At 43.1% G+C, this 22,895-nt stretch overlaps 1 protein-coding gene across 1 annotated transcript in view; it reads left to right on the forward strand.

The window, feature by feature from the left end:
• Positions 1-22,895, forward strand: part of odad2 (outer dynein arm docking complex subunit 2) — a 204,766-nt gene that overhangs the window by 72,795 nt on the left and 109,076 nt on the right. The window contains exon 6 of the mRNA XM_030398319.1: positions 7,517-7,648. Coding sequence (XP_030254179.1) covers positions 7,517-7,648 — 132 coding nt within the window. The remainder of the gene's footprint in view (positions 1-7,516; positions 7,649-22,895) is intronic.

The raw sequence follows: 22,895 nt of genomic DNA on the forward strand, positions 1-22,895 counted from the left end.
TGTATTTCAGTCTTTATTCATCTTATATTCAGAAAAGGTTAAGGAACTAAGTCATATCCTCGTCATGGAGGACCACTGTGTTATCTTCACCTTAAAAAAACATCAAATGTCAGGAAGTTCTGCCTCTAACAAAGTGTGTGTCTATTCTTACTGATTACATCACACAGCACTGGCAGTATAGTAATTATTGTGCTGTAGACAAAATAATGTGGCAATAAGATCCAGTGCTCCCTCTTGTCTTCTTGGCTGCAGTCGCTGGCCTTGTTATCCAGAAACAGACAGCCACAAAGTGAATTTACACATTTTTATTTTCAAATGCATAACTCTGGCCATCCATCAAGCCCTGCAGGTGTCTCAGACAGACAGAGCTGCCTTCACTATGGCGGGATGGAAGAAGAGCTGGACTGGCTCCTTTTTTTTGAAGCACTGTCGTCGAGCTTATCTGGCCTCTGCCAGAAACAACAGCTCAGTATGAAGTCCTCCCCCACAACAATACACAAATGGACACGCACGCACACACACATACACACAGCGCATCCATAAATTCAACATTGCTCGGTGTCTAGTGGTGTGAAAAGGCAGCAGGCTTCCCAAAAGGATTAGGCTTACCAAGTCAGATAGACGTGTCTATGCTAGCGATGTAATGATTGATTTCTCTAACAAAATACAGATATATACATATAGAAACTAATAAAGTGGATGTACAGCTTTGAGAAAATTAGGTCACATAATCATTTTATCACACTTAACAAGCAGTCATCAGCCACAGACATGTGATGATGGATACACACTCACACAACCACTATCCTGAAGAGGAATGGCTGCAATCTATCACAGCTTTGCTCTCCCGCTTTGCTTTGTGATGACGCTATGATCTACTTTGTCTCCGTCAAGCGAAATGTGCTGGGAAATGATCACTGCGCTCGCCATGAAGCATGTCTGTGTCAGTAATCTTGGGTTTATTATTTTGATTACGCTCACAGCCAAGGTATTTGCCGTGGCAAAGGTCAATCAATCAAAACACAGCAGCTTGTAAAAGTCATCGATCAGGAAGCTCAGCAACTTCGACTGATGAGGTGAGGAGAGGTGACGGCAGGAGACGGGACGAAGGACCAGGTGGCACTTCACCAGACTGTTGTGTCCCATCTTCTCTGAATTTATCTGATTCGTGGATTCTGATATTCTTAGTTTGGGTTCACATTCACTACTAATAAATCAAATAAAAATCGAGTATTGCCAGTTGGCTTTGATCTAAACACGCAAATGGAGAATTTGTCCCTGCATCTTCTCTCATCTCACTTCAAATCTGTACCACGGTCGATCAGCCCCAGACTCAGTCTCAAAGCCCTCACCCTGAACCTGAGCTGACCTTTCAGCTTGAATTGGTGTGTCTGTCTTGTTTGTGTTCTTTGTAGATTGAAGTTCAGCAATACTCGTGATTTGAGGCATGGAATATAGCCCTATTAAGATTAAAAGGGCAACTTAAAACCCCTTGAAAATTTTGTTGTGCTGACTGCTAGTGGTTCAGTTTCTTACCCTTGCTGCAGTGTTGTGGAGAAGTGAACACTAGTATATGTTAACAGGCTTTCAACTTTCAACCAAAGAAGGCAGAAAAACTTTTCCAATTTTGTATTTTTCTAAATCATGGCCAAATTTCAAGAAAACAGTGTAAAGGAAAGGCAAATTAATACTTGTTCTCATCTACTGTGATTACTAGGATTTGGTTTATCGAGATAAGCAGTAGGTGGCCCCAATTTTCAATTTCCCAAGTTGAATGTGATTTTACCGTTCACGAAGAGAAGAGGGCACACATTATGATAGAGTTTGGGACATGTCTCTTTTGGATGTTGGTCTGAGTAATATGAAGGGGACATAAGCAAAAACAAAAAAAACATTGTTTCTCGTGAGCGCAAGAAAGAATCTCACGCTTTAATCCTTTGTTTTGCTCCAATGTAGGGGGAAAACTGGAATAAGGACACATGTTTTTTTTTTTTTTTAGATATGCTCAACAGAAACGATTGATTCTGATTCATGAAGATTTTTTTTTTTCTCATGTCTCCATAGAGTAGAATAGTAGCATTGTGTGCACCACTGTCAACTCAAGGAAAACATTACAAGACATAAGCACTGCACCACCAATGCAGCTGAGGTAATTGACTATCCTCAGGCCTCTGCTAAGGAGCCACATCCTGCTAGTTCTCTCTACCTGATGTTCACATGACAAATGCTGGATCAGTCAGTTGGCACAAAGTCAAACTGGTTGAAGCTTGGAGACCGGACCAGACACGCAAAACTGGAAACTTACCAAGCCTTGGAAGACGATGTCATTAAATGAGTGCGAATCAAATTATTATAGTGTATGAGATATGGGGTTCCTGTCTATTTCATGCATTAATTTGAGCAATGTTACAGTCTTAATTCTTAGTCTGCCAATATTTTTCAGCTCTTCGATGCAGTGGGAGCTTCAATGGATGTTAGGTCACATGCTTCGTATTTGTCATTGTGTATGCATGAGCCAAGCTTAAAAACTTTTCAACTCAGGATTTTTATCATTTATTTCATTTTGAAATTTCTACTTGTGTGACCAACTTCTGGTTTGTCTACTCAGGAATAGGCCCACCAATATTAACTTGTTGTCACTCAGCCGACCACCAGTCCAGTGCAGAACGGGGTCAGCCAAACAATTCCACACCAAACAATGGAAAAGATTCAGCTACTGTTTCCCTTACTGCCGGCCAACAGCAGAAGCACAAAAGCAAATGAGGCCAAGGAAGGTGACCTACAGTGCATTGGTATTTTAACAATGAACTGGGATAGGATACAACTTTTAAAAAAAAAAACACTTCATGGCTTTGAGATGCCACGACAACCACACTTTATAAAACACAACCGAACTGCATGAGAATCCGTTTGTCAAAACACACTGACTGTTTTTAATTCACAATTCCTGGATCATCTGCTACGCTTGTCTTTTTGATATAAAACTGCATTGTTGCCTTGTTTGTCCATCATGAGGTCATTCAAGTACTGCAGTATGTCCTTTTTACGGAGGAAAGCATCACCCAGGTCTTGTTGAAGTGAGTGACTGATATGCTTGCACACTTGCACAAAGTTTCTTAACCAACTTCATAGCCTCTACCATTCTGTGTTGGTTCGAATCCATCAGCAGCCTCTGAGTGTCTGGGCCTTAAACAGCTGGCCTTAATGCTCCTGCTGTCTTCAGAGGGGACACTGGGTCAGCGATAGATTACTTCCAGCATCTCGGTTTGGAGGGAGCGTTTTGACTGTAACATACTGAGGTATTAGAGGCTCGTGGCATTTTCCTGTCATTGTGTCTCAAACTGTAGGCAGCATGTGGGCTTCAAGAATAAAATATTGAACTTTGCTCTCTTTCAGTCTCCATTTGTCCTCCAGGGCACTTGATACCGTACCAGCCAGCCTCAGTGTAAATCACAAGGCCGGGGGTGTAAAACACAAGCAGATGGCTGCTGCCTTTGAATGGCGTCTCTGTGCGATAGTAACTGTATCACTCTTAATTATGGCTGAAATGATCCATTCCTCGGGTGGGGATATAAATCAGGCTCTTTAAAACTCCCCTCTCCTTCGCTTCCTTTCTCTCTCCTGCCTTCCCTCTCTGCCTCAGAATTTTTCTTTTTTTTTTTTTTTTACGATACACACAAAAACTACTTTCACCCGTATTAGCCGCCCTCAGCAAGACTAATACTGACAGTGATGAAAGTGCCAATTATGATGGCTGGCTGTTACCACCGGCATGTATGGAGGTAGGTGTGTATACATACCTGCAGAATGTGTTTGACTCGGGGTGGTGCCCGCTGAAGTTCAAGGCTTAGAGAGGGTGGGCAAGAGTGTCAAATCCCAGCTGGCCTTCAGCAGTGTCTCCAAGGCTGAACACTCACAGCAGGGTCCTTCCCACCTGTGGAGAGCAGTTACCCTACATCAAGCCAGCACCGCCGGCTGAAAAACGAGAGGGCTGGTGACAGGGCCGACGGGGCTGTAATGAGAGGCCAATGCCAGGAATGTACAAGCTGGTTTATTTAGTCAAGCTCAGTGATCTGTTTTTTTAGGATCCCTATTATGCCTAATGAACACAAACACACGAACCAAGAAAGAGCGACGGAATGCCTGGAAAACAAGGGTGGATTCGCTTCCCTTCGTTTTTCTTTCTGTCTCTCACTCTCTCCTCTCCTCCTCAGGCCTTTACCGCAAGGCCTATACAAGGATATAACTCTATATTTGATTAGGCGGCTAATCCACGGACACCGAGGCATAACAAGACCCACTAAACTCATATCGGCCCAGGAAGAAAAACCTCCACACAGAGACCTCAGTGTCTGTGCGCAAAACATTTGTACCTGTGTAGTTGTACTCACATGTCAACGGTCACCAGCCAGGGCATGTACCATGTGCTATCTATTAACATACAGCTGTTATTGCTACTTCCTTGAAAGTTTTTACAAGGAATTAGCTGTGGCTCTGTTACGGGTTGTTAGGCATGGCCATGGGGAAAATGTGGTGGTGGGGAGCCATGCCAGATTCAAGCAAGTGCCATAGATGAGAGGACACTCACAGGTCATGATATTAGGCATGATGGATTAAGTTCAGAGGAAACCACAACTGACAGGTTACTTGAGTGGAGGATGGATCAGGATAGACCCAATTAAGTTTTGGTGTGGATCCAGATAATCTTTGATATTTAATATTGGGAGATTAAAGGGGACTGTGTTGGGCCCCGACAGAGGTATGCGTGCTACTGCGCGCCATTCGAACATTGAGCCTACATGATGTCTAAAAAATGCAGTGTTTTTCAGTTTGCTGTGATATGAAACAGAGAAACTCTGCAAACCCTCACATTTGACAAACTGGATCTGGCAAGTGCTTGACATTTTAATGACAGGTGCTTGATTCATGTCTTGAACAGTTGAGTTAAAGCTGGGGTTCAGTTTTATTTGTTTCCATTTATTTTCATGTTAAAATCCAGACAAATGACAAACAAGTAGCAATGGAAAGAATGTGTAGGTAAAGAAAAAAAAAATCGAAAGGGCTTCATTTACTTCATCAATCGGCAAATCATTGTTTCAGTTCACTATTAGCTTGATTGGCAAATTGTTTCGGCACTACTCCAATCTCCGTCTGTCGAAACTGACACTGCATAATGTCATCAAGCATTATAGTATAGTATGAGGTGTCCCAACCTGCTGAGAGGCTGATGGGCGCCTGGTTGTCCCATGTGTGACCCAGATCAGATGTGGTGCTATCGAACCTCTGGGTTTGCTGTCACGGCACGGGCCGGCTTCCACCAAAGGATGTTTTCAGAAATCTCCAAACTTTGATTTGATATAATGCTCATTTACCAACCTAATTTTACACGCCTATATGAGAAAAAAGGTTCGGAGAAAAAAAAGTGCTGCTTCAAAGTCATACATGTTCACATGTGGTTCTCAAGGCTCAGCATGCAGCATCGCCAACCTCATCACAACAATGTGGAAACTGCAACTGCAAACTGTCGGTCCCTGACTTTCACATGGTGCTATCAGCTCAGTATACTGTCTGTATGGAGCACAGGTTTGGGATCCCTTTCCTGTTCAGTTTACTTTTATTGTCCTCATCTGCAAACAGTTTTTTCTTTCCAGCCTTCCAAAAGAATATTTTTTAAGAGCATAATGACAGCATAACCAGACATACAATACGTAAGAAAGTGTCTGTTTATGTACGGTGCAGATGAAAGCCAGGAACACAGTGTTAGGCTTTTCTGAGAAAATGAACACATTTTAGGAAAAATTCATAAAAGACAAAGCTGAAGAAGACGAGGGGAGTGTTGGTTATGATAGCACTGGTACTCATCATCATCATCAATCATCATTGAACTTGTTAACAAGCCAGTATTGTAACCATCATTTTAAAACAGTTAATATTAGGGGTCGAACTGAAAATGGTCGGGAAAACTATGTGCATAATTACTGTAAGATTGGTTGAAAATAGGCAAGGCATAATAATTTTAGTGTTTCCTTTTGTTTTCCAAACAATATTGTTTCCTGACCACTTAGGGATACATGATAACAATCGCACAATAAAGGCTTTAAAATGAAATGTCGGCATTGACCAGAAAGGAAAATGTCTGCTAATATGACGGATAAGATGATCGGCCCACCGACAGGAACCACTCAATGTACATTTTGAAAAGCATAGTATGTCTGCATCTGCCAGTGTGTGATCTCAGAAAAACGACGCAGATTATCATGACCGGTCACGTTTCTTGCCACAATAGACTTTTTTGTTCTGTTGCCACAATCTCGCCAATTAACTTAATTGAATGTAATTTATCATTTTTTGTGAGAAGGAACTTGTGCCTTTATGACAAATTGGACAGTGAACAGATGACAGGAAATTTGAGGAAAAGCGTCTGGAAATGAAGCAACATTCACACTTTGTGATTTATGGTTGGAACCCTCAACTCCTAGGCCACAGGGTTGCTCCACAACCTAAATAGTTGGTTATCCAGATTGGAATGATGACTAAAAACTACAAAATTAGACCCAAATTGGATTAAACCAGAGTCATCCTTTGAGGTTATAGGATACAACTACGCGAATAAATAGAACTGAGTCCTCATAAGTATACAACATAACACTGTGTGTGCGCATTTGTATGTGTGTTGGTCAGCTTGTCTCTCGGTGGCTCCCGGCCACAGAGCTCCAGTCATGTCTCCTCCTCTCATCTGCTCCCAGTTAGCAACATCTTGAACGCTGTACTGCAGCATGCTCCCATGTCATAAAACACACTGCTCCTCTTCTCACCATATCCTTCTCTCTGCCTCTCTCTTTCTCCCCCTTTCTCTCTCTCTCCCCCCTCCCCTACTTTTGTCTGGCACACGGGGTGGAAGATGTTTTTCTCACTTCTCTCTCCCCTCCTCAACTACGGAAAAAGCAGCACGCGTCCAGCTGCATCTTGGTCCGGACATGGAGTCGTTAAATAGTTTGAAAAATGAATGTCTCAATGGCATCATTCTTGTCTGCGTCCCCGTCTCTTTTTTGTGTCTGCTCATGAACGTGTGAAATATCTGAGGCGACTGAGAACTTCATTACTTTGAGCCTGCTGCCAAACAGTGCAGAGCGTCGCTTTCTCGGAGTGTTCACCGCCTTGCCCTGGAAAGCATCAACGGTGGCCAAGGTTGCCACAACACCCCGCCTGCCCCCCCCCACCCCCCTCCACCCCTAAAGCATGTAGCTTCCAGTTTTGGCTCTGAAAGCTTTCAAATACATCACCCAGCATTTGAGGGAGACACCCCTATTCATAACCATCCTCCCTGCAGTCTCTGCCTTTTCTCTGCCATGCTCAGAGAAAGAAATGATCGATTCAACTCTTAACAGCATGTATAGTTGCACTTTGTTTTGCTAATTAGATCGAGGTTAAGCTACGGCCTTTACGGTGTGACTGATGACCCTTTCCTCTTGTTTCTTTCCTCCAATCTATCCCTCTATGTCTCTCCATCCTCTAGAGCCTGCTGTCGGTCCATGACTCTGTCGCCCAGAAGAGTTACGACCCTGAACTACCTCCACTGCCTGAAGACATTGACGACGATGAGGATTCGGTGAAAATCATAAGACTCGTCAAGAACAAGGAACCCCTCGTGAGTAACGCTGCCCGACATCTTGAGAGATTGTTTATTTGATTTGCACAAAGTGGTTTTCAGCAGCTCCTAGAAGTTTGAGAGATGATGGTTTTGGGAAGTTAAGTTTGTTTAAAAGGATGTAGCTGTAAAGGCCACAAAATCCCTGGATTGAGTTAAATTTTGAACCCCATCTCTCTCTTCTACTGTTGGCTTTCATTGAAGGTATAAAAATACCTGAACATGTTATGTCTCCAACATAAATTTATCATCGGGTTACCGTTCTCATTCCATAAAAAATCCTTCTATCTAGGCTTTGTTCACAAAAAAATTCTGAATCCATCCTGTATCAAAGCTGTATCCACACTAGAGGTCAAGCCAATACCATACATGTTTTTGAAGCACTGGCCTGTGGAAATCCAACCCACAACCTTGAAGTTGTAAGCACACCAAAACTAACCACAATTACCCTGCTCTTGGCCGAGAGTATTTTCAGCCAGTCAAGACTTGGTGTCTGCGAACGGCTCTATCATGGTCAGTTTACTCCCTCGCTGCGACATGCTTCTCACGTCCACGCTTTTCAGACATCGTCCCAGACGACAACAACCACCCATATGTCTGGATCAAGAGCTAGAAACTATTTGGAAGCAACATCCTCTCTTTCGCATTCTCATTTTCCCTCCAGCCCTCACCAGGGTGTCTCTATGCTTTGTCTGATGCATGATGTTCCACGAATTACCCCGATTCTGTCAGCTAGTGAGGCACATTTGGGAATTAGCATCTGTAACCCCACCAAACCTAATTAGTGCTGGTTTTGGTTGCGCCACATACCTTTTATGTTTTGAGCTTCGCTGCATGATTATCTTTGTTTTTCCAATGATGTGATTCCTAAATTCTCTCGACTGACCTTGGTTTTCTGCAACACATAAACACTCCACTACTCAAGTCCTCCATGGCTTGTCAAAGACCTCCATCTGTCATCATAGCACTTTGTTGTGTGCTGAGGCCCCGCCCATCTTTGATCTGTGCTGGACGTGTCCTGGCCCCCGGCCGCCTCTATTTTCACTTTGTGGTTTTCTCCCTGACCACCATCTTGGCTCCAGGCCGGCGCACTCCTCTCACCACACCCCGAGGGAAGGAGGAACACACCTAAGCCATTTTTGGGTTCCTGCCTGTTGCATGTTCTGTAGAGCTGCTAGACGTAATAATGTGGCTTGGAGGAATTCTCGCTCCCCTCTCTCTGCGCACATTGTCGCGGGCGCTTCCTGCTCCGGCACTCCCCCAAGTCTGATGTTGGATCGCATTCCTTGAAACCATGATGTGATTTACACATTTCAGCTTAATCATCTGGCTGGTGTTGTTCCATTACACGACTGGATTCTTTTTTTGTCTCAGTGATTTGGCTCCTGAGAACATCTCACACGCGCATTTATGATGTGTGATATTGTGTATGATATACAATATTCAAGGTGTTAATTATGTAGAATATATGTTTTTGTTATGATATAGCGGTTCAGTCTTAGTTTAGAGGTTTGGTCGCACACTTTCAAAGAGGCTGGATCTAAATAGAGGAGGTGCCGGGCCTCCAGTGTTCTTTTAGGGTTCAATACAAGGTCAGTTTTATAAATACTGCTCCAATTTTAAAGAGGTTTTATTTTATGTGGCTCTTTGACTACAATATATCATCACTATCACCACAATATTCTTCCAATGGCGGCCAAGTTTTCTACCAGTATATTAATTTATTTTCCCTCGCTTCTGGCTTTGATGCATGCAGAATTATAAAATTCAAGTCATGATGCCTTCCAACTTGCACTTGACAACACATTTTATTCATAAATACAATATCAACAGCTACTAAATTTCCCTAATTTACTTACACAGCAGTGAACACCGGGACATATTACGCATTTGAGTAGTGGGAAGAAAGTATCAGCCTGTTGTTATAAAGCAGTTCCTTCCATGTTAGCTGCCCTCTGGACCACCCTTAGGACCTGCAGGGCTCAACTGCCGCCCATAATCTCTTACGGCTATAATTTAGGCCGGACTGTGGTGTGGACAACAGTAGGATTTCTTAGGCAGGCCATATTTTCCTCTGTGTGTCCATGAAAGAAAACAGTGAATGCTTAAGTACAGATAATGTGGCAGTTGGAAATCTCAAATATGGCATGTGTGGTGGTCTTATATTTGTACTGTAGACACAAAGAGAAGGGCACACTGAATCATTTGATACTGGAAAAGCAAAAATAACCGTTCTCATATGCAGCAAACCAAAAGCTTAACTTAAACTGGTCTGCTTAGTGTAAACGAGGCTTATGTTTGCACCTTCCATCATCCTATTTACATCTGCACATCTTCGGTCAGAACCTATGACTTTCGTCTGTCTCGTGAACACTCGAGAATGAATGTGTCCCCAGAGAGTAAGGCTCTCGTTTGTCAAATGGTCCCTGCGGGGATTGAAGACGGTCTGCAGCATGCAACGGGACTTCTGCAGTGGCTAAGCGTTCTACTGTGGCTAGACTAAAAGCCTTTTCAAAATTTATGTTCTGCAATAATTTTAAAACCCATTAACCTCTCACATTTTGTCAGCTGCAATTTAAAAAAAAAAAAAAAAAAGGAATAAAGATTTGCAGTAAAACGGGAACATACTTACACTCCACAGCCTTCATGTATCTCTGTTCTTGCCATTTAGCATTATGCAGCTCTCTTTTTCTCCTGATACACACCACTTTTTCTTCTCAAACTTTTACTGACTCCACCACAAAAGAAAAACTAGAGGTTAAACGGCATCAACAGCGGTGCACCAGCATCATCATACACTCCAGTCCTAGTTTCTTTTGTATTTTTCTTTATAAACCTTTTTCCATATTTTCACTCCTGAACCTGCTTCGCAAGCAGTCTTTAGACAAAAAAAAAAAAAATGTTTTGGATACATCTACATTTGGCTGCTATGTCATTTAGCTCACGTTTTTATTGATCATTAGGTTTTTTAACACAGGAGCAACATAAAAATCAAACTGGCTCTGAATAAAAATATAACGTAATGTTCCAGCAGAACAGCGCCTTACTCTGTAACACCACATGCACATACTACAACAACCATACTAAATTTGCTGACATGGCACTAACATCAACATTTTGTGCTCAGTGTGAAATGGCCCGATTAGTCATAAATAACTAATGTTACATTTTCATTCGTGGAGTTGAAGTTTCTTTGAGTTTGTGACCCTCTAATTAGAGAGTAAATTTGAAGGTTCTGCTTTTACCTCTGGCCCTTGACAATTGCCATCCTGTTCATGCTTGTATGGAAACTGATCCTAATGAAGTTAAATCGTACATTGAGTAAACCACCTGAGCTTCGGATGCTCATGGTGAAGTCACAGCCGTTCCACTAACCAGTAAAAAAAAAACAACTCCTAATTGTGCATCGCTGCAATTGATTTCGGATGTGCCCTTTATTTGGCAATTTCCTATAATCAGCATGAAATCTCAGCCTTGACATGATTACAATGGGGCTGTACAATATTTGATTTCCCTTTGGTCTCCCCCTTCTCTTTCATTTTCTCTTTGGTTCTTTGTCTCTTTCTGTAGTTTTGGACATTTTGGGGACTGGGCTGTAGTTGGCACACGGGCCTCTTTCCCTGTGACTCATCCGTTAAGTTCATTGTCATCAGTTGCGTGGATTATATTCAGTAGCTGTGATTAATTGCTATCATTTCTCGGAGTGTGACTTCATGCCACATTTCAGTGAAACTGTGAAAATCTATCTCCCTTCCCCCTCTCCCCTTTTTTCCCCTTTCGCTGTCTGTTGTACTCGCAGGCTGGATCTCACGCTGCTCTCCCAATCCGGCTGATTTATTAGCTCAAGTGTTAGGACAATTAAATAATTGGGTCCCAACTAAACATGTGTGTGCAGACAGAAACATCGACCCGGCCTTCTCTTTTTTATTGAAAGAGCGTGTTATTTTGGATAAGGTGTCAGGACAGTTTTGGTGGGGGTCTAAATTTAAATGTTAAGGGGGTTGCGTCAGTGGCGTTGTCGCTGATATACGGGTGAAGTTTCAGCCTCCGGTGATAAAGGGCTTGAGTGCAGACTGACTAATAGGAGAACTGTAGACAAAAATTTTGGAGGAAACTAGAATGCTCTGGTGTTACACAACTCATGTCCCTCAGCCAGAGAAAGGACTTGGAGGAGCGAGTGAGGCCTAAAGCATGAGCTACAAATATGTCCACTTTATAAAGTTATGAAGTGTTACACCTTTTTATTTCATCACCAATTTGTCTAGATTTAATAAGAAAATAACTAATTTGTAACCATCCTTGCATAAATTTATGGTCTAAGAACTTGTAAAGTCAGATTTCTGTGCTGTGCAGAAGCCACAGCGTCTTCTCAAAGCATTCTGGAAAATCCAAATCCTCACATACACAAAATGTGTTAAAAAACAAAAGATGACTTCCAGTGCCCACAGAAGGGTACACCACAACTGCTCGGGGTGACCGTCACTATGATGTGAGAACATTAGAGGCTGTGGCTTGCACTGTTCCTGTCATTTGGATGTTCTCGAAAATCCGGCGACGCAAATGTAAATAGCAGACTCGAGGATGCTGGCCGCGTGTGCCCTTGCTGTTTTCTCGTTCATTTATTTTGCAGCAGTTTGCCGGCTTGCTCACTGCCACTCTGTTGATGTCAGCTCTCGTTGCTGTGAGAGTACCATTCATTCACCTCTCCCACTCAGTTCATCTTCGTCGTCCTCCTCCTGGCATGCCATCTCCTTCTTTCTCAGAGTCTCTTTTGTATCCACTTTCTTTCATCTGGTTTTGCCATCATACCCACTTCTCTGGTCATTCTTGTGTATTATTATTATTATTATTAATTTGGCAACACCCTTATTTGAAGTGATGAAAAGGTGCATCTAGATTATAATGCATTTCATTGCCCTTATAGTAATGATTCATCCCTTCTCCCTTCCGTATCCATATGGACACCTGTTGTTCAGGAGTACAGATTTTCCTGCACCTATTCACATTCCTGTTGTGCATTTGTGCAAATCTCTCACTGATGCAAAATTGATGCTCTGTCCATCTCTTTCTCCCTCAGTTCTTCCATCACAGCTTGTTAGGCATCATTAGTAGCTATAAAACTCCTGCTGCCAGGAATGTGACAGAATCTGTGTCGGCCTCTATCACTCTCCCGCCTCTCCTCAGTTTTTTCGTCTCGTTTCTGTGTAATTGTTGCACACATAGGATTGGTTTTCCCAGTGTGGATTGGTGTCACTGGAGGCAACAAAATGGAAACCGTAGACTGCAGCGTCGGACCCACCCAGTTGTCGGTGCCAACCGACACAGCATCCTCCCTGGCACCAGCTACCAATACGGCTGTACCACAACTCGAGCAGGGCACCTAGCAGTCCCAGTAATTGGATACCTGTGGATAGACTGGACGACTTATTATTACAGACCCACAACTGGAGAGCTATAGCAGTTGCTGCACAGACAAAGATAGATGGCACGTCCAGCATTGTTTTTGTAAAAGTTCCAACTTCATGATTGATGTCGGTGGATTTCCTTGACTTAATAAGGGAGTCGATAATTGCGATGAGACAGGAAAGTCTTGTGATCGATTCAGTTTGTGACGACGTTAGTTTTCCATGAATGGCAGTTGCTGGTATGAGCTGCTGGCAATTTGACATGCCATGCTTTTCTCATCTGCAGCAGTTGGACCTCCTCTCCTCTTTGACACAATTAGGACAGTCGGATCACGGCTGCTCTGATTCCATTTTTCTGGAAGCCTTCACGAACACATTCATCCAGATTGTTGCAGTCAGTTTCTTTCTCAACCCAGTCTGAATACCTTCACATGATTACGTATTTAAACTGTTTTGGTGTGAATATATACAAACGCAAGTATTGCTGAGAAACTCGGAGAAGAGTTCTTGATTGAGACAGTTATCAAAGGAAGAGACTAAATAGATGTATGCGTTTTTAAAGGAGGGACTTTTTATTGTCTGTTTACATCAGAATGAGGAAGGCAAGGGGAAAATAATGACACCGGCTGGGAATTAATGGAGCAGCTAATTAGATTAAAGCAGACAGCACATGTGTTTGTGTTTTACAGATAGACGTACATGCTTTAAAAGCAATACATCGTTCACTTGATGGATTAGGCTGCAGTGTCTTGGAAGCGCAGCAGGAAGATGGAGCATCATGCTCGAACACATATGGACAAGTGGGAGCACTGCTGGTGTTGACTGGCTTCACTGTGTCATGTTGTGTGTGTGTGCATACATCACTAGAGTCGACTGCCCACTACTTAATATTATTGTATGGACATTATTCACATTTATGTATTTATTGTTTTTGCATAGTCTGTGTTTTATTATTATTATTATAACGTATACCTCCCATGAGCTTATGTTTATGTTATGTTCATGAGTTTTTGTCATTTAAAGAATACAAAAACACATTGTATATACAAACTGACGTTTTTACAGTTATGCAATTTAGTGTCCTCATTATGGGTTGGATTTTTTGGGGGGGCCAGTTGCTGAATAGTGACAGACGAAATGAAGTAAGTATTTTGTGTTATTAAGTTTGTCATTCAAGTTACTTTGTGCTACTTTATCTGTTCTGTTAGCTCCTTCTGTAGCCAACCAAACTTCATGAATGTTTATTTTCTGACAAAGTAGTATGTGTTCCACTCAATCCATCACAGAAAAATGAGGGTTTGAGAAATCACTGGAACTCAAGATTTCTATGTTCTTGTTTTTTTTATACTCCCATGACTGAAGCTGCTGTTGGCTTGTTAGCTCACTTAGCTACCAGGGCTAAGTTTATGTTTACACCACAAGCACAGGAGCTTTGGACTACTGGGAGAAAGAGGTTTTCAGGCCTGGGGCTACCAGGTTTGTTGAAACTGTTAATTCAACATTCTATTTAGTTACTTTTTCAAATGTTTTTACTACGATTCGTACATATTGCAACTTTAAAAATACAAAGAATTATTCTTTTTTTGTCTCCAGAGGAGGAATTTGTGACAACAGACTGCGTTATGCATGCCTCTGCAGAATACATAGTGTGTAGTTGTTGTATTAAGTGAGTTATGGAATTTAAAATGGCTAAGACAGAAACACATATACTTACATATATATGTCCTGTAAAGGGAAGCAAGTTGTGATTTGAGCTTGAGAATTTGTCATGCTGAGAAACAGAAACACATAAGAAACACAAAATATCGTATATAAGTATGCATACATAGCATGTCTTACCCTAAGTGCTAGTAATATACATCCTAGCCTACATTTATGAAATTAGTTAAAAACATATGTTGCATTTTTAAAGTGCAGAAAATGTTTAATTCCATATTGGTTATTGTATTTTTTTAAAAACTCTAACCTTAAGGCTACTGGCCAGTTACTAGCTATCAAGTCAGCCAGAATTGTGTCAAAACCTCAAGCAGGGAGTAGAAAGACTATCTGGCTCCTTGCTAAGGGAGACACTTGCTGAAAGGGTGATGTAATTTGTAAGGCTTTTATTGGGTTTAAGTTATAAGTCGCTGAACACCAGTAAAATAACCATAGTAAAATGAGATGCAAAGTAACAGGGTGCATTTTGGCCTTGCCATTAAGACAAAAAACATATATCTGCAAATTCCATTCTGGTCAGGGGAAATCTGTTGCACCCTCTCAACTTCATGAATGACAACTGCTAAAAAGTATTCTTAAAAGCATCAGTTTTTACATTTTCTCCATCGTTCCACCATCTTTATCAAGTCTGTCACAGGTTATCGTGGAGCAGCTTTGTGTTGTCATGCTGCAGCTTAATGTGACTGAGCAGCCGAGTGCTATTTTATGTAGCAATGTAAAGGACAATATGGAATCATGTGTTAATTAAGTTGACATGAATACAATATTGAGTATATTCATAAAACTATGGCAAACTAATTCAGAAACTGTTGGATAAAATAAGCAGATGTGGATTTTGACTGATCCTCTAAATCACAGTATCTTGCAAACCGATCCCTCGTTACATTGATGCAGAAATCATTTAAAACAATGACTGATTTGTAGACACGGAAAACCCCTTGGTTCTTGTTCATATGCATGTGCTTGTTCGACGCTCAATCCAGCGGCTGTTACACCACCCTTGCAGCCTGTTGAGTTGTGAATGTGAAAACACACATGGCTTCCAAAGCCACATCTGAGGCATTCCCAGATCTTAATCTCACAGCTCTCTTAAATAAAACGTCTTCCTCCTATCATGTGTAATCATAAACGTGGACACACATCCTGGCACTCCTGCTCTTTTCCTCTCGGCGTTCCAACAGCCAGAGAGCTCGGAGACTGAATGCAGCCATTGTTGCCCATCGGGCCGGGCACTCCTCGGCGGCTCTGCTTCCCCGGCGCACTTTGGAAATGAGAAGTGACATGTGAAAGTGCTGTTTTCTTTACTTGGGAAAACACTAAACAATCCCTCAGCGGCGATGGACCTCTCTCTGTGACACAACTGTCTCTTTGTGTGCGCTCATGCAGCTCATGCAGGGCTCAGAGATGACACACACACACACACATACAGCACTGCACATAATGACTAAATATCTGGCAGTGTCCAGCTTATAGCAAGGAGACGGCGATTCCACTCAGTCTGCATGGTGATTCATTTGGACGGTATGGAAACAAATACCCACATTTGTAGAGATAGCCTCGCAGATTCACACACCCAAAATCACCAGCACCTGTCTGAGGGGTTGAGGTGGGCTCTTAAGTGTGTTTTCATAGCAACCGGGTAATGACTTGCTCTAACATTAAGGTTTAAAGAGACAGAGGAGGAAAAGGAAAGAGGGGGTGGAGGAAGAAAAATGAAGGTAAGCCGGTCCGTCACAGGGCCCTCTGCATTACATTACCTGGCAGCTTCCCCTGGAATCGCTCCTGCTCGGCATAATTATCATAATAATGACCTGCAATTTTCCTTTTTCTCAGTGTACTTGTTAATTACGACTTTAGGTCAAGACCGGGGTTAAGGAAATAAAGGGGAAACCAGAGCCTGCTTTAGTGCGAGACGGAGACCAGGTAGGGTGGGGGTGTAGTAGCTTTTATAAGTTGCATTCACAAGTCATTTAATAAAACAGGTGGAAAGGCATGCAACAGGTCACCCAGAGGGTTTGGTCTGCAGCGGGAGTTCTGTTGCATCAGCTAGAAAAATCATTAGACATAAAACCTCGGGTACCTTTCACAACTCTCCAGCTTCTTTCTCTTTTCTCCCTCTGAGCAACATTCATATAGATTTTCATCTGGGCTCCTGCTAATTCTTTACAGCGCTGTATTAATCTTTATAGGTGCCCGTAACAGTAAATGGATTTTCTGATCATGACTGAGCACACTAATATTACATGATTTTACTCTTTCTGAACCGCAGCGGAGTGTTTGGCGTTTTGAGGAAGTATGTAAGAACTCATAAATACGCTGACCTCGGGTGTGTGGAGCGGTCGTGTGTGTTATGTGTGCGGGGGCTCTGTGCCATCTCAGTGAGGTAAGATGAAATGACACACTCCAACACCAGATATGATTGGAGGTAATTGTATTTTAATGTCCAGGAGGCCCATTCCCACTTTGTATTTGTTTTTTCCATGGTCAACATCTGGTGTGAAGAACACCAGCATGTGTTTCCACTACACTTGTATTTATACCTCTAAACATAGCAGTCAACACAGCAGTCGGCAGGAGTTTATTGTCGTTACACTTTTGCTGTTAAGTGACATCATGTCAAAACACGTTGGCCTCTCTGCCCGGGCCACTCGCGTTTGTTTTCCCTTGTCAATCTCAATTTGGGAGGAGAAATAATGTTTGTCAAATGCTACGGGGTTCGGTTCGTGGGGCGATGTTTTGAGTAGTTGTTACGGGCCGGAGCACCGTGCTTGTTTTCCCTGGCGGGATAGGAGGTGTGGTGTGGCTTTAGTTGTGGCCACGGCTAAGGTAAGGTGATCCTTGGACCCTTCTTTTCCACTGTAGACAGGCCACACATAGCCTAACCTAGACGCCCAGACGTGTGATGAGCCAGGCCAACCCCTAGCCAGCCTTCTCATCGTCCATACAACCAGTAGAATACAGGCCAGCTTCCATCATGTCATCCAGCCATCCATCCAGTCCATCAGCCAGAGGGTACTGTAATTGCCCCATAAAGACTTCACGTGCCAGGAACTCATTGCGGCCGGTCCAAGCCAAGCTACTGTGATGAGACATCCAACATTCAGCTTGTCTTACTCTCCTTATCTGCTGAAGTTTCATGGCGCTGCTGTGCGCTGACAGTTCTCTGGACGATCTTGCCTCCATTCCATTCCCTCAAATAAACACACACTCTCATACATGAGGGGTTCCAAATCTCCCGGGATCCAAATCTCAGTCCATATTGTCTCTTTTTTTTCTGCACTGTATGAGGTGTGAGCCATTTGTCATCACATACTTAATGTGGCTGCCATTTCAGCGTGTGTGCTCCAGTGCTTGCGCTGGGAGGGGTCATGGCTTGATACAGACACGCGTTGCTCCAGTTCTCCTCATCACACAGCAGAGACTAAGCCATTGCGTTCCGGCCAGCCCAGCAATAACAATCGGAGGCATATATGTGTTAAAAATGGAGGAATAGAGCTGGGAGCAGCTGCTGCATATGGAGCTGATCACGTTAGGAGTAGAGGCTTCGGATCGCCTTACTGGTGACTAATTGACCACAGCTAGAAGGCCCTCCTCAGTCCAAGATGACCCCCCTCTTCTTTCTGTTGTTGACTTTCGTCCTTCAATGTCACATTTCTAGAGAGACTTGCTCTTTTGGGTCTCTTTTTTACAGTCATCTTAAGGAAAAACTGCAGCAATAGTTGACGGCAGTAAGAGATAATCAGTCCCTAACATCCAAGAAACACTTTCTACCTGTTTTTCTTCTCTCCATGCTATATTTTTTTGAGCACATAGCATAGTTGAGCCACTCGACTGATGGTTAAGTAGCCCATTCATCAGGCTCAGTGGCTGTCCAGCATCAATCATCCTGTCTTTTTAGGTACTCTCGGGCCTGTTTGGCCTGACTTCAGGTAGGAGCCCGTGGCTACGCGCTCATAGAAACACACACGCAGACACGCTTGCATGCACATAAAAAAACACACCTACATATGCTGCCACTCATGCATGTGTGTGTTTTGACAGACGTAGATATTCCCCTTCTGATTTCCTGCTCTGTTTCCATGCACAAGTCTGACATAGCTTCCATGTGCCAGTGGGAGTTGAGGCGTCGGCGTAAACCTAGCCATCAGTTCGTGCTAAAGCTTAGCTGCCACACCAGGAAGCACATTGCGGTGCTTGAGGGTTTTTACCTACCGTGTTTCTCCCCTATGTACCCCCCACACACACACTTGCACACATACACACATCGTGGAGCTTATTTAGGTTGTAGCCTGACTGTTTATGTATTTGTTTAACAGAGCAGGGACTCCTCATTAGTGGCCATGCATGGCTGGATGCTGATGATAGCACCCATAGGGTATCAAGGCACGGGGGGTGGGTGATGTTGAGTTCAGGAGGTTGGATTTGCGCACCTTGTTCCAGATGCCTCTTAGTGTTTCCAAGGCATTCGTCAGGCCTCCAGGAGAGGCTGATGTACCCCTGGAGGATTGACAGCATCAGTGCTTACTATAGATTGTAAGAAGGTGGAGGGGAAAATGTGGCGCCCTCGTAATTATATAGGATAGGGAAATAAGGGGCCTTATCCAAGTTGGGAATTGTGAAAGAAAGATATGAATATGTGTGGCGGCTGTGTTAATTTAAACAATGGTCCTGGCTCCTTTTTGTCATCTTGTATTGTACTTTACTACATGCAGATTAGAGGTGTAGAAATGACTTGATTATAAGATGCATCGCGATGCGGACATTGGAAGATTTTGAATCGATGCAGAGACGCAGCGTGATCTAGAGTCTGTAGCTTAAGATGGTTGATTATGTGGCCTCAGCTGGACAGTGAAGTTACGTTGCAACATTCCTCCCATGCTGAATTGTGGGCGGACTTTAGGCTAACATTATTAATGTAAGAGGTATGTGGGAGGGAGACGGAGATCATCTCTGAGTGATAAAAAAAAAACGCACCTCATATTTTTTAAAACAGACACCTCAGTGCGCATTTCAGATTTCACGAACTTGCTGGGAAGTGCCAACTGGACGAGACCCATGCTAAGCGCGACCTCTGCCTCACAACAATTACAAATCATGTTTGCCATTTTCACCTGAAGCTAATGACTGCGGCCATGACAAATGGCTGTTAGAGAATAATGAGGCCAGTAGATTCTGCACAAAAACTTTTCCTTTTCATTTATGCGTCTTCTCCATGTCTTGCTCTTTTGTTTTTCATCTAAAGCTGGTGTTATGCCTTAACGTTAATCATTTGTGAACCTACGCAGCAAAAGGTGTTATAGATAACCATAGGTCGGAGGAGCCAACACACACATCTCCCAAATCTCAACTGCGCAGCCTGGAGAAGCATGTTCCAGTCTTCGAAAAGCAAAGCTGTCTATGCATAACCAAATAATATCCATTTTTGTGTTGTTATGAGAAATTTTACTCTTATATTCGTAAATCTGGCAGTCGGATAAATCTACCAGTTGGATGAATTATTCCCTTATTGTCTAAGGGTTCGTTTTATTGCCTTCATTCTTTCCACTGATAAGCCCGGGACGATGGGTTACGTTTTACACTTGTATAGGTAAAAAAAAAAAAGTAGTATCAGTGTAAAGGACTTGTTGAGATGGGTATTTGTTCTTGTCAAAATCTCTGTTTAAACAAGGCCAGTATTCATGTGTTTTCTATCTCAATCCCTTTTGTTTTCTTTGTTCATCTCAATCCCTCTTCCAGTCTTTATTTCTTTCCGTTATCTTGATCTCCCATTATATCCCTTTCATGTTATATTTTTCTTCTTATTCAGTCACTCATTCACACACAGACTCCCACTCATTTATCCTCTGTCTGTCTCCTTCACCCCACTCCCAGTCAACTCTGCTCTTCCACTTACTCTCCAGTCTGGCTCGCTCGTGCTGCCACTGGAGCGTTTTGGCCTCTCTCCACTTTTCTTATCAGACCAGAGCTCATTTGGCTACCGTAGCAGGGCTGAGTTCAGACTGGGGTTGTCCAGATTATGAAGGGAGTTCTTTATAAATCCCCAACTCCCTTGCTGCTGGTTTAGCTGGCCTGTGTAGGCCCATCACGTTGAAGGGCAGTAGGTCAGATGAGCATTGCATAGAATAAAGCCTTTAAAATGATTGCAGCATCAAGTTACTCCTCGTAAAGAGTCAGTGAAGCGTATAAAGAAAATAAGCAAGAGAAAATTTGTCCATTGATACCTGACTTTGCTTTTCTACTGGTGTGAAAGCACATAAAGAATGGTAGTTTGAAAGGGGATAAAATGGTCTCCTTGCTCCCCAGAGATCTGGGTTCACGATCCCATCCATTCATATTTACATGCTAAATGTGCTGCTCTATAATCACCATTGCCAATTGCAGTAAAAGTCATGAAAGCGGCGCCTCTAAATGGTTTCTATATGTGATTTAAGCCCTTTGTCAAAACGATTTTTAAGTCTACTTACCACATGTGAGCAAATTCCATAGATATCCATAGACATGAGGTGTAGAGTACGTCTGTGGAGTTTGTGCAGACAACTTATTGTCATTACAGGGTCTAAGGCTGTCTCTCTGCTGTTTGGTTAGCCTTTAGACTGCCACCTAGGACCCGCGGGGACACAATAAAAACATCCATCATTCCACTGGCCATCAGCCAGCCTGAAAAAGAGAGAAGTTAATGACCACATGTCTGAATACTCCAGCGAGATTTCCTGCAGACTCCCCAACTCACCCCATTGTCTGTCACAGTCCGACTCTTTCCCCTCCGCTCTCTATTCTTTCAGACACACGCACAAAAGGTCTCTCTCCCTGTCTGTCTGGGGGCCATTGCATCACAGACAGCTGCTTTAAGTCACACTCGAGGGGGCTAAATGTGACCCTGACACTGCTGTCTAACAGTGCCTTCCCCTCTCACTGACCTGCTTCTCTGAGCCCTCTCCTACTGCAGCCTCTCGGGTTTCCTTAATTAGCCCAATTATTCTATTAGGTCAACTCTTTGTAGACGCTCACACTGTCTTATCTTCATGTCCTTTCCTGTTTCCATCTGACACCCCAAAGGCCTTGAGGAAACCATTATCTAGGAGGAAAACCATTAGGTGTGAATAGGTCGTGAAAACAACCAAGATGACATGCTAATGGTACGGGCGAAGTGGCACAAACCAGATCTTCCTTTTGGTCTTTAAGGAGCTGTTTTCTTTTTTTACTATCTCCTTATTTGCTTTCCATTGATCGTAGTAGCTTGAACTGCTTTGGGCCAGTCGGAGAAAGGCAAACAGGAAAATGACACAAACCTGGTTGACCTGCGCGGCAATGGATTAGGACAGCTGAAAAAAAAACACATCTGGGGTGAGGACAGTTTCGAGCCTAAACTGTTTTTTTTGCAACATAAATGAAATCAATCGTTAGGGATGATGGGAATATGAGCTTGGAGTGGGTGGAAGGATGAGTTGCAGCCACGACAAACTATGTGTTGACTAGACGGCTCATCTGTATGGTTCGAGCGGGGATGACGCCACACACTGGGTATCAGTTTGCTATCCTGGTCCATGTTTTATTGTCAAAGGAAATGGCTTTGGGGGTTTACTGGTAAATGGTTTACTGGTAAATGCATCACAACTGAACACTGTCTGTATAGACTTGATTGTGTGTTAGCTGGGTTACTTAAAGTGATTCTGCATTGGCACGCCCATTTAAAGGCTAGAAGGCAAAGATTCATGCCTCTTCATCAGTTTAGATGTGGCCTGGGAGGCAGAGGCTAAGTCCCCCCTACTGCGGAACTGTGCAGGAAGGACGATTTTCAACACTGCCGTCTCAAATAAGGCAGTTGAAACACTGTCCTCTGTGTCTTTCTGGCTGAGCAACAAGACCATAAAAGAGGACTGAGAGGGCTCGCGCAACCGTGTGTGTTTGTGTGTGTGTCCTGAGTCCACTACCTTGTGCCTGTCTGGCCCTCACCCTTTTCTGTCTCCTCCAGCTGTTTTTGTGAAGACATTGATCCCTCCAGCCCCTACTACAGCAGAGGCTACTGCTAGAGAATGATTAAAACAGAGCAGCTCTCATAATAGTCTACCCATCCTTTTAGATCAGTAAGTGTGCAGCTGTTGGATCATTTGTTTGATATTTGTGAT

Source organism: Sparus aurata, chromosome 19, assembly GCF_900880675.1.
Source record: "Sparus aurata chromosome 19, fSpaAur1.1, whole genome shotgun sequence".
NCBI classification, from domain to species: domain Eukaryota; kingdom Metazoa; phylum Chordata; class Actinopteri; order Spariformes; family Sparidae; genus Sparus; species Sparus aurata.